This window comes from Sciurus vulgaris (assembly GCF_902686455.1).
Source record: "Sciurus vulgaris genome assembly, chromosome: 17".
Taxonomy (NCBI): domain Eukaryota; kingdom Metazoa; phylum Chordata; class Mammalia; order Rodentia; family Sciuridae; genus Sciurus; species Sciurus vulgaris.
The window spans coordinates 567,808-579,721 of record NC_136478.1 but is presented as its reverse complement, the minus strand read 5'-3'; the positions used below and the strand labels follow the sequence as shown (position 1 = coordinate 579,721).

General features: G+C 65.5%; 1 protein-coding gene across 2 annotated transcripts; it reads left to right on the top strand.

The window, feature by feature from the left end:
• The first annotated feature begins 393 nt into the window (after positions 1-393).
• On the top strand, positions 394-11,502 carry CPNE7 (copine 7). Of its 2 annotated transcripts, none has more exons than XM_079117249.1 (15): positions 394-735; positions 2,462-2,641; positions 4,476-4,550; positions 4,685-4,759; positions 5,389-5,472; positions 5,945-6,034; positions 6,243-6,341; positions 6,933-7,019; positions 7,233-7,292; positions 7,732-7,865; positions 8,276-8,330; positions 8,476-8,527; positions 8,592-8,725; positions 10,573-10,806; positions 11,206-11,502. In XM_079117249.1, the coding sequence occupies exons 1-15, from the start codon at positions 556-558 to the stop codon at positions 11,413-11,415; spliced, it is 1,749 nt and encodes a 582-aa protein (XP_078973375.1). In that variant the 5' UTR covers positions 394-555; the 3' UTR covers positions 11,416-11,502. The 2 variants fall into 2 exon arrangements, with proteins under 2 accessions (XP_078973375.1, XP_078973374.1); XM_079117248.1 differs by having other exon boundaries at positions 10,570-10,806.
• The last annotated feature ends 412 nt before the right edge of the window (positions 11,503-11,914 follow it).

Sequence of the window (11,914 nt, the reverse complement as noted above, 5' to 3'; positions counted from 1 at the left end):
GCAAAGGGGGCCCCACTCACTGCCTGTGGTTTCAGGCGCGAGTCGCAGAATCTGTGCTCCCAGAATCCCTGGGAGCCCAGGGATGCGGTGCAGCTGGGGGTGGCCCCTCCTCCCCCGGGCGCGTGCACCGGACAGTGCCTCCAGGGGCTCCAAGCCTCAAGCAGGAGTACCAGCAGGGGGTGTGGACACAGCGGGAGGGCTGCTTGGACCCTGGCACACATGTACCAGCCGGGGTCCTGGAGAGTAGACTCCAGGACTCCGAGGGGCCGCCCGACCCCTCCCCTGTCCCTTTCACTGCCCCCTCTGCCCCGCCCTTCCCCGCCCCCTCCACTGCACCCTCCCGGTCCACTGCCCCTCCACCCCGCCCGGCCACTTCCAGCCCGCAGTCCCCGCGCGCGGTGGCTGCTGCCCGAGCCACGTGTGCCCGCGCCACGCGGGCGTGCGGGGAAGCGCGGCCACGCCTGGCCGGGCCACCATTTCGCGGGCGCCGCGGCGTGGAGGACTCGCCGGCAGCGGCCCCTGAGCCCACCCGGCCCGCGGTGCAGCGCAGGCAGCATGAGCGGGGGCTCAGAGCGCGGGGCAGCCGCGGCCCCGGCCCCGGGATCGGTGCCTGCTCCCTGCGCCTCGAAGGTGGAGCTGCGGCTCAGCTGCCGGCACCTGCTGGACCGAGACCCGCTGACCAAGTCCGACCCCAGCGTGGTGCTGCTGCAACAAGCGCAGAGCCAGTGGGTGCAGGTAGGGGCGGGCCGCGGGGGTCTGGCCCGCCGCAGCCATGGTGCTGGGACGCAGAGACCCAAGGGGGCGCAGGGCAGAGGCAGCCAGAGTCGGTACTGAGCTCAGCGTCCGTCCAGCTTCCAGGTCTAGAGAGGGGGTGCCCAGGAGTTGGGGTGCATCTCAGCGTCCCAGACCAGGATGGGAGTGAGGGACTCAGCTTGAGGTTCCTGGGGGCCAGAAGGGAGTGGGGTGCAGCAGTGAGGGAGCTTCCCAAGGCTTGGGCACAGGGTCCACTGGGGTGCCGCCGTGGGGTAGCCAAACCTGATCAGCCCTCATCTCTGAGGCAGAGGCACTTGCAGCTGGCCACTGGATGGAGTTGGGACTGCTGACTGGGTCATGCTGGTTAAGCGGACGCCAGAGCTGACTGGCCAGGGCTACAGTCCTGCCAAGGCAGAGGTTGAAGGCTGGGAGATTCTGCATGCCCCCGCTTGTTGCCTCATTCCTCCTGGTGCCTCAGGAGCATTCCTGGGGTTGCCAGCATGTGGCTTGGGCTGGGGCCGACAGGAGTCCTGTTGGTGCATCCCACAGATGGCTCTGGGCATCTGCCTGCGGGAGAGCGGGCCTCCCAGCACTGGTGTTCCTTGCGCCCCCTCCCGCCTCTATCAACCCAGCACAGTGCCTGGGTTTTGTGCTGTAAAATGCTTTCTCAGTCACCAGCTCGCAGGAACCTGGGCTTCCCCTCAAGACCTAGAGGCATGGGTGCACCTCCTTAGCTGGGAGGCCATGAGGGGCGACAGGCCAGGTGGAAGCCGCAGGTGCCATCCCTTTCCTGGGGATGTGGGGGTCTCACTCCAGTGCCCTCCTGGCCTGTGGTGGTGGAATGCAGGCCATGCAGGGGTGGAGGGGAGTGGGAGATCCCGGGTGGTGGTGGGGCAGGACCCCATGGTGGGCGGATGCCTCATGGGCATGTGCACACCCACACTCTGCTGATGTGGACCACCAGGCTCTCAGGGCCGAGAGATCCCACGGGTCACCAACCATGAGGGCGGAGGGCTTGCCCTGAGCCACATGTCCAGCGGGGTGCAGTGGGGTGCTGGGGTTGCCACTGCGCCAGGCTCCTTGAGGACCACCCTGTGCCCAGGTCCCCAGTAGCACCTTCTTCTTGGCCTGAGCACTGGCTAGTGCAGATGTTCCTGGCAGGGCTGCTGTGCAGACCCTAGGTTTGGGTACAGGAGTCTGGGATCCTTGGGACACGTGGAAACTCACTGGTCCTGCTGGGGCTTGTCCTTAGGGGGCATGTTGGAGAAGGGAACTGGGGGAGGCTGGTGAACCCCAGGTCCCCTGAGGAGGGAGGGCATCCACCCTCGTCCCTTCCCTGCTCAGGGAAGGGCTCCATATTGGGGAAGCTGACCCCATTCCTGACTTAGTGTCCTTGGACAGGGCCTTATCCTCTTTGAGACTCAGTTTCCCCATCTGTAATGGGGTGGAGCAGGTGGGATATGAGACGAGGAGGTGAGGGGAGCTGAGACTTGGCTGGCAGGAGTGATGCACCTTTAGTCCAGAAAGAGAGGTGCCAGGGCCCCTGCAGGTGACCCCCAGGGGTGGCCTGGAGCCCTGCAGTGCCTGGCAGGGGTCCAGGTCCCCATGGACCAAAAGCAGGCCTGGAAGAGAGTAGAGGAGCAGCAGAGGGGCTGAGTGCCGGATCCAGGGCAGGTCTCTCTGTGGTCAGCTCGGGGTTGACTTGCAGATGGGCAGAACCGAGGTGGTCCGCAGCAGCCTGCATCCCGTGTTCTCCACGGTCTTCACTGTCGACTACTATTTTGAGGAGGTGCAGAGACTGCGCTTCGAGGTGTACGACTCCCACGGGCCCAGCGGCCTCGGCTCTCAGGATGACTTCCTGGGGGGCATGGAGTGCACCTTGGGACAGGTGAGCAGCACCCACGGGAGGGAGGGGGAGAGGCCTGGGCAGTGATGCTGGGGGGGCCAAGGGGCATGCAGAGGTTCTGCAAGTGCACCGGTGCTCCTCCCTGCGATAGTCCTGTTGAGATTTCTTGTTTGAGACGGGGTCTTGCTAAGTTCTGCAGGCTGGCCTGGAATCAGAGACCCTTCTGTTTTGGTCTCTGGGGTTGCTGGGATTGCAGGAGTGTGCCACCATGCCCGGCCTTCATGCCAGTGTTTGAAGTGCAGTTTTGAATGAGGTGGTGCATTGGTACATTGCCAAATTCACGGTGCGGGATGCGTGCGGCAGATGCCCCTCCTGCCCTGGGCATCCGACTGGGTCCTCATGCATCCTGCCAGGGGCATATTTTCACATGAGCAGACGAATATACACACGTTTTTTCCTTTTTTAAAAATCCACCCATCGCAGACTCTCTCTCCCTTCTGACGTTGGGAGCCCTTCCACCTTCTGGCAGCTGTAAGGCCCTGGGTTCAGAAAGTCTCCCTGTCCCTCCTGTGGCAGGGTGGCTGCAGCGTGCGTGTCCCCTCCAGGGACCCTGCTTGCAGCGCTCTGCTCAGGCCGCTCCTTCGCCTGGGTGCCCGTGTGTGAGCGGTGCTGGCCTTTCCACAGGCCTCCTGACTGCCCCAGGGTCCTCCTTCCTTGAGGAACAGCTCGCACAGGAGCTGCACGGCCCGAGGCACTGGGGTGGCAAGTTCCCGAGTCACAGGTCCCCCTTCCAGCCGCCCCCTTCCCGCCGGTCCGCCGGTTGTCTGTGTCTGGGCCTCAGGGACGTGGAGCACATGCTCTTTCACCCCACATCCTGGGCGTCTGACTCAGCCCGTTGCTGCCTGGGTCGGAGCTGGTTTTCCTTGCATCTTCTGCTGACCCCATTGTGCGGCAGCGGGGCTGAGATGTGGGGAGGGCACAACCCCAAGGGCAGAGCTGCCTTGGGCACCTGCCTGCTGGCCGCCTGCCAGCCTGGCACACAGGCACACAGGCACCTGCCTGGACCCCTGCACGCGTGAAACATGCCCCTTAGTCCCAGGCAGGTGTGAGCTCACGGCCAGGGGCCACGGTCAGCTCTGTTTGCCACCATTGCCTGTGTCCAGGGGATAGCAGGTGTGGGGCTCAGGACACTGCTGGGCGGGAAGGGTGTCGGCCCCCTTGGGCAGTCCTGAACCCTCCTGGTGGTCACCACCCTTCTCACCATCGGCAGGATGGACCAGGGGACCCACCCGGCTGCCCCAGGGCCCTGCTTCCCACTGGGCAGGTGACCCTTGTCGTGTGAACTTACCTGTGCCAACTTCGCCCACCCCAACTGGGCTCAGCCCCACGGGAGAGCTGCCAGCAGCACATGGTGGGCGACGGCCACCAGGGACTCGGCCTCACTGAGTGGTTGCCCATGTTGGACAGGCATCTTGGCTGACAGCTAGGGTGGTGGCCCCTGGGGCTGGAGTCCCTGGCCCGCTGGGACAGTGGGGGTCCAGAAGGGGCCCAAGCCATTCGACCTTCCTGCCCTCGGGTCCTCACCTGGCCCTCGCCTGCCCCTCGGGTCCCGCCTGCCCCTCGGGTCCCGCCTGCCCCAGGTATACACCTTTCTCTGCTTCCTGGGCTGGTGTGCAGAGCCTCCCTGAGCCTGGGTCCCTCCCAGGTGGTGGGAGGCCGGTGCCTCCCCTCAGATGGGTATGAGGCGGCCACAGGGAGGGTGTCGGTGGCCCTGCATCCTGAAAGCGGCAGGAAGGAGAGGGAGGGAGCAGAGGGCCAGGGTCCCCGGGGGCCAGGGGCTGTCTCCTGCCATCCCATCCCTGGCTCTTCCGTCCAGATTGTGGCCCAGAAGAAGATGACCCGTCCTCTGCTGCTGAAGTTCGGCAGGAATGCGGGCAAGTCGTCCATCACGGTATGACCCCCTCTGGGCCCTTTCTCTGTGGCTCTGGGGCTGGGTGTGGAGGGGAGCAGGCCACGCCTTGGAGCCTGGACTGCAGGTGGTGAGGGCTGGCAGGCCTGTGTCCAGTGTGGCCTCTGCCCACCCAGGTGGTGGCCGAGGACATCTCTGGGAACAACGGCTATGTGGAACTCTCCTTCCAAGCCAGGAAGTTGGACGACAAGGTGAGGGGGCTCCCTCCCCGGGCCCCGCACCAGCCCCGGCCTCGGGAGAGGAGCCCCACATGCACGAGGCCTGCAGAGCCTGTGGGGCTGCCAGGCCTGTTGCCGTGGCCACCACCGTCACTGCCACCACTGTCACCCCCAGCTGGCCCCCTGCTGTGTGGGACTAGGAAGCATTGTCCTGCCCCATGGCAGGTGACTCTGGCCACCTCATCAGCAGGGAAACTCCTGACCCCATGGAGTAAGGCCCCCAAGTCGTGCCTTAAAGGTGGAGGAACTGGATCTGAGCCTGTCTGCTAGCTGGTCTGCTGGCCGCTCAGGGGGTGCACAGAGCAGGACCGGCCCTGTGTGGGCACCGGGGGCCGCTCAGAGATGTCTGAGCTAGGTTGGGGGGCGTCTGGCAGGAGCCGGGCCCTGGTCAGACCCCAGGAGCAGGACAGGAAAGCAGGGCCCGGGACGGACGGGTTGTGTGGGCACTCCCGGAGCTTGGGAAGGCTCCACCGCCCCCGCCGGAGGCTGCCAGTGGACTCCCACCTCACCTGGTGCCTGAGGAAGTCCAGCCTCAGGGAAGCGGCCTCACCCGCCTCACCCGAGCACAGCGTGGCCCTTGCTGTGTGCCTCTGCTGCCCCAGGACCTCTTCAGCAAGTCCGACCCCTTCCTGGAGCTGTATCGGGTCAATGCGGACAACAGCGAGCAGCTGGTGTACAGGACAGAGGTGAGGGTCCCTGTCACCCTGGGCAGCCCAGGCCAGTTGACCCCCTGGATGCTTTCCAGCAGGTGTGAAGTGGCAGGGGGACTGGCCACCCACTTGCTGTCCTGGCTGGGCAGGAGGGTCCCTGCCTCCCTGGCTGCAGAGCCCAGTCCCAGCACCTGGCCCCTCTCCGGGGAGCTCCGGGGTGGGGCCCAGCTGTCTTGGAGAGTTCAGCCTGGGTGTTTGTTTTTGCTGTATTATTTTTAGGGCTACCTTCTACTTCCTGCTGGGAGAGGGATTTGTTACAGCAGGGAGAGAGCGTTTCCTGTTGAGATAAACTGAGTGAAAAAGTCTATTTCAGGCAAAAAAGGGTCCAATGGCCCAGGGATGTGGCGGAAGCTCTGAGGGAGGCTCCAAGGAGGGGGACGTGGAGTGGAGGCAGGCTGGGCCTCCTGGACCCCAGCGCCTCCCCCAGCCAGCGCCTCTTGACCCCCAGGTGGTGAAGAACAACCTCAGCCCGGTGTGGGAGCCCTTCACGGTGTCCCTGAACTCACTGTGCAGCTGCGAGGAGACCCGGCCTCTGAAGGTGGGCAAGGGGCAGAACAGGGACAGAAATGGGGTGGGCAGACCCTGGGGCTGGGCAGCAGGCAGAGCCAGTCCCTCCAGACCACGCTTGAGCCTCTTGGAGTCAGAGCTCCTGGGAAAACGGGGGTGGAGAGTGGCGAGGGTGGCCTGGCCTTGGGAGGGGTCTCTGGGCCCCCAGAGGCAGCCGGCCGACGGCCTGTGCTCCCCAGGGCCTGGTCTGGGATCACGACTCCCGAGGGAAGCATGACTTCATCGGAGAATTTTCCACCACCTTCGCGGAGATGCAGAAGGCCTTCTCGGACGACCGGGTTAGCCGCGGCAGGGCCCGGCTGCAGTCTGGCTGCCCTGCCTGGGAGCAGGGGCAGCAGCTGCTGTGACCACCTTGGGAAGACTAGTGCTGGTGCCAAGCCTGGGACGCCATTGCTGGCCAGAGCCCGGGTGCACTGGGGTTACGGTCCTGCCCGAGGCTGCCCCAGGGCTGGGCCTGGGTGTGAGCGGGCAGGAGTGTGTGCTGTCCACTCTGGTGGAAGGGCACACCTGTGGCTGGGGAGTCGAGGGAGGCCTCTGTGTGTGGGCCCAGCTGGGGCTGCTACCCTGGGACTGCTGCTCCTTCTGCCCCACCGCCGGGCCAGTGTCCCTGGAGGAGGTGGCCCAGCTACCAGGGTCAGGGCCATGCTGTGGCACCTGGGCCCCCTTGCCCCGTTCTAGCCCAGGCAGTCCCCATCCGAGCTGCGGAGCCTCAGCTGTGCACCATCTGACAGGCGGGTCCCCACAGGGTGGCCACACACAACTTGTCCCCTGCGCTCACTGCTGGGGCCGGTCGTGGGGACGGGTCAGTGGCAGGGCTGAGGCCCTGGGGAGAGGGCGTTGAGCACCTGCCTCTGCCTGTCCCGTCCCAGGCCCAGTGGGACTGTGTCAACACCAAGTACAAGCACAAGAAGCGCAACTACAGGAACTCCGGGGTGGTGGTCCTGGCCGGCCTGAAGGTGCGGCGCGGCCCTGCCTGCAGCTGCCCTGGGCGGGTGTGGTGGCCCTCGGGCACCGTCCTCTGGAAAGGCATGCGGCGGGGCCCAGGGAGAGGAGATGGGAGTGCAGGAGTAGGGTCGGGGCGCCCAGGACTGGGGTCCTCGAGGGAGGGCAGGCTCCCCAGGGTGGGGGGCCGGCCCTGGGTGGGCCCTGCCGACGCCCCTGCCTGGAAGCTCCACAGGGTCCACTCCTTCCTGGACTACATCATGGGCGGCTGCCAGATCCACTGCACCGTGAGTCCCAGCCATGTCCTGGGTAGGACCCCAGGGTCAGTCCCCAGGCCCCCAGCAGCAGAGGGTGGGCACATGGGAACCGGCCCAGGGTTGCCCTCGCAGGGTGGCAGTCAGGACTGACCTGGTCCAAGAACGCCGGAGGGAGGATGCTGGAGAGTGAGCCTGGGCTGTGGGCCTGGGCGGAGCTGGTGGGTGGGAGAGCGCCCGCCCAGGAGGCCGTGGGAGGCCTGTGGAGGCACATGTGCCCCTCTGTGGGTGGCTCAGCTCTGCAGGGCGCACATGCTGGGGCATCAGGGAGCTTGAGTTCGGGGAGACTCGCCTTGCCCTGTGCACCCAGCCTGCAGGGCTGGAAGCAGCATCTGTGGGCAGCAGCCCCACTCCCCTGGCACCAGGCCCAAGTGCCAGGGGCCAGTGCCCTGCGTCGCCCTGGCCCTTGCAGGTGGCCATTGACTTCACAGCCTCCAATGGTGACCCACGGAACAGCTGTTCCCTGCACCACATCGACCCCGGCCAGCCCAACGAGTACCTGAGGGCGCTGCTGGCCGTGGGCGAGGTCTGCCAGGACTACGACAGGTACCGCCCACCGCCTGAGGGCATGGGGTGGCTCCTTGCTGTGCACCCATCCAGGAAGGTCCAGGAGCACCTGTGTGGCAGCCCACGGGGACACGGGGGCAGGTTGGCAGCCGTGCCAGGAGGCGTGGCTAGTGCCTTTGCTGTTGGCAGTGAGGCCAGGGCTGGCACCATGGGGGGCCTGCTCCAGGGCGCCCACGGGAGGGGCCGGGCACACGCCTGTCAGGTTGGACGCCCAGCTTGTGCCTCCCTGGAGCCTCCCTCTGGTGGAGGATGGCGAGTTCATGGCCACAGCGATGCCTCGGTCCTGCGGCAGACGCTGCCTGCAGCCGGGGCCCTCCGGGGTGTGCGGGGCTGGAGCAGGAAGATCGGAGCAGCCTCAGGGAGCCCTGAGTGGTCGGCCTTTCTTCCAGCGACAAGAGGTTTTCTGCTTTGGGGTTTGGAGCCCGAATCCCTCCCAAGTATGAGGTAGGAGATCAGGATCTGGCCCCAGGCCGTAGCCCGGGCTCCCACGTGGCTTCCTTTCCTCAGAGGTCTTTCTGCATGGGCAGCCTAGTTGTCCTGAGCCACAGGGTCCTGGGGGCATCAGCCACTGGCCCTCTTACCTCCACAGGTGTCCCATGACTTTGCCATCAACTTCAATCCTGAGGATGACGAGTGTGAAGGTAGGTGCTGGCAGTGGGCCCGGGGCGGGGCGTGGCGGGCCTGGCTCACCTGCTGCCCCCACAGGCATCCAGGGCGTGGTAGAGGCCTACCAGAACTGCCTGCCCAAGGTCCAGCTCTACGGCCCCACCAACGTGGCACCCATCATCTCCAAGGTGGCCCGCATGGCAGCGGCTGAGGAGCGCACGGGCGAGGCCTCTGTAGGTGCCTGGGGTGTGGACTGTGGGTGCTGGGTGGAGGTCGGTGCTGTGTGTGGAGGGGGCTTTGGGCCAGGGAGGCAGCATACAGACATCTGGGATAGGCAGCACCAGTGCAAAGGCCCTGGGACAGGATGAAGGGGTGGGTGCCCTGTGGTCAGTTTTTATCATCATCTCACAGGTTGGCCCTGGGCTCTCCTGTGGTCCTGCACTAGCCCACGGGCGGTCAGGGTTGGTTTCGATTTCCTTGTACCTATGACCCTGCCCTGAGATTGTGTTCTGCACTGTGAGCACACAGCTGGGGCACGCTCCTGTGGTTTTCCTTCACCTGTGTTCACCTTTGAAAAAGACGCCAGCTTTTTAGGAGTGAGGTGCCGCTGCGGCCTTCTCTGTCTGCCCCGGTCGGTGCCTGTCTGCCCCACTGCCCACCCGTGCTTGTTAGTTTTTGTTTTTCACTCTGCAGTTGTGACCCTCCTAAGGTGTGATGTGCAGGCTCAGACGTCCCTCCTCTCCTGTGGGGCGGAGGCCTCTCCTCTCAGGCACTCCAGAGGGAAATCCACAGCCTGCATGTTCTTGTGTTTTAGTTTCTGCACATCGCACCACACTAGAGCTTGCAGGCTGCTCGGTGTGGTTCTGAGCTTCACACAAGCCACGCCCCCACCCTGTCTCTTTTCTTATGGAGCCTGTGATCCTCCTGCCTCGGCCTCCCAAACAACTGGGATCACAGGTGTGGTCACTGCACAGGGTGCGTGGAGCTTTCTAACCCCAGTGCCACCCACCACGTGCACAGTGGGCACGCTGTGACGTTCTTGTGCACAGCATGACTCCGGGGCCTCCTCGCTGCAGCTCTGCTGACTGGCAGCCCTGACGGACGGGCAGCAGTCACTTCTGGCTCAGGAGCTGGTCCCGATGCGTTGCCCTCAGGGGTCAGGTGTGGTGGAGAAGCAGTCCTAGGCAGTCTCCACCTCTGGACCGCAGACCAGCGAGTCTTCAGCCCAAGCCAGCAGTGTCCCTGGGTTGGACACCAGCCGGCGTGTGTGGCCTGTCATTCCCAAGTCGTGACGCTTCCCATGTGGAAGTGGCCCCGTGAGCTGTCACTAGATTAGCCTTTAATTCTCCTTTTGTGCATCTCCATCCCAGTGGGTCCAGCGGGGGAGAGGGCACCAGGTGCGCCCCCCATCGGCAGAGGCAGTGCTTGAGACCATGGCAGGTGCTGACCTGGACGGGGCCAGGGACCAGGTGGCTTCCAGCAGGGCTGGGTGTTGCTCTGGGGCACTCAGTGCCCGAGGGGGTGGCAGGAGAGCTGACTGGAGAAAGGGAGGTCCCAGCTGCGTCTGAGGCTGGCCGGGCCTGTGGCCTGTCATCCTTTGTTCCCTGGACAGTGCCATTGCTGGGCGTCTGCTCTCCAGGGGGAGGGGCTCTAGGGAGACAGCCAGCCTTCATGGCTAGAGCTCTGGGGACTGTCCTTCTCTTAGTCAGACTGCCAGGTGTCCTTGACCATCAATGTCAGTGGGCTTCCGTGAAGGGTCCTGCTGGGTCCCGTGGCCCGGGTGGGCGGGAGCCCTCCCACAGGGCCACAGCTCCTCCTCTGGCCTCAGGCCTGCACTCAGACCCTGGAGGTCACTCAGTGGGCTTCGCAGTGCCCCCTCCAGAGTCACAGCAGGACGGTTTCAGGGAGCAGGGCAGGCGAGCAGAGAGCCTGAGCTGTGGTCTTGCTGGCGTGAGCCGCTTCAGCAGCACCTGTCAGAGAGGACTGGAAGCTGCCGAGCCAGCGCGCTGGCCGTGCAGGCAGGGGCCAGCTGTGGGTGAGGCCCTGGTGCTGCCCCACGCCCTCCCTGTGCCCCCAGCAGTACTACATCCTGCTGATCCTGACGGACGGCGTGGTGACCGACATGGCGGACACGCGGGAGGCCATCGTGCGGGCCTCCCACCTCCCCATGTCCATCATCATCGTGGGCGTGGGCAACGCGGACTTCACAGACATGCAGACTCTGGACGGGGAGGACGGCGTGTTGCGCTCCCCGCGGGGCGAGCCTGTGCTCCGGGACATCGTGCAGTTCTTGCCCTTCCGTGAGCTCAAGAGCGTGAGTGCAGGGCCCAGACCGGCCGCAGGGGCAGGGCCAGCGAGGACCCGGCCCGCCCCGGCCTGAGCACTGTGAAAGGAGCTCAGCCCGAGCTTGGTCACCTGGCTCCTCGTGGGCCAAGGGAGCCCCCTGCTCGCCCCAGCCCTGGGCACAGCGGGCGCTGCTCCGGCCTCCTCCGTGGGCTGCGGGGAGATGGGAGCAGGTGGCCTTGGCCCTATGGGCGGCCTCCGGGGCTCTGGGCCTCATGCCTTCACCTGTCAGCCTGTGTCCTTGGGAGAGCCCAGGAGGCTGCCAGGTCGAGGTGGCTCCTGAGCTGGTCCCTGAGACCACTCAGGGTCGGGGCGGGGCAGGTGGGGACCGGGGCCTCCAAAGCCTCGCACTCCCGCCTTTCCCACCCAGGCGTCCCCTGCAGCACTGGCCAAGTGCGTGCTGGCCGAGGTCCCCAGGCAGGTGGTGGAGTACTACAGCCACAAGGAGCTGCCTCCACGTGGCCTCGGTAGCCTCCCTGGAGAGGCCGGCCCCCGCTCGTCTCCTGAGGATGCCAGGCAAGGGGGCTGTAAGCAGGCTGCCCCCACGGCCTCTGTTTCCAGCACCTTTGGGGGTCCGTAAGCCCCCGAGACCCCCAGCAGCCTCCTGTTCCTGGCCCAGCACACCCCCCTTCTGTTGTCCTGTCGTCCTGGGAGGGCAAGAGACGAAGGGACCCAGGCCCTGCAGGGCACCCGGAAGCAGCAGCCCAGGCCTCTCCCTGCTGGAGCCAGGCGGGTGTGCATGTGGGTGCCCGGAGCAGGGTGGGCCTGCCAGGCCTCCATGTTGGGGGCTCCTGTGTCCGCTCTCTGCACGGCAGCTGCCCCTGTGGATGTCTGATGCCCGTCCTGGTCATGGCCCTCTTTGCCCTGGCGGGTGACCCCCTCCACCCCACCCTGAGCATCGCCTCCACATTCCGGCCTCGGGTCTGGTGGGCATCTGGTGTAATAAAGCCTCCCTGGCCAGCAGCAGTCTCTGCCTCTGTGACGCGGGAGGACATGGGGTGGGGTCTTTGTGTCGCCAATTCAAAGAATGAAATCCACATTCGTTGGAGAAGAAAGGGCTCACAGACCCGGGGGAAGAG

Bases quoted from the DNA above. Each gene is read 5' to 3' on its own strand.
- CPNE7 (XM_079117248.1), top strand. From the start codon at position 556: ATGAGCGGGGGCTCAGAGCGCGGGGCAGCCGCGGCCCCGGCCCCGGGA. The intron at 2,642-4,475 runs GTGAGCAGCACC...TCTTCCGTCCAG, and splicing joins TGGAGTGCACCTTGGGACAG to ATTGTGGCCCAGAAGAAGAT. The intron at 6,035-6,242 runs GTGGGCAAGGGG...TGTGCTCCCCAG, and splicing joins AGGAGACCCGGCCTCTGAAG to GGCCTGGTCTGGGATCACGA.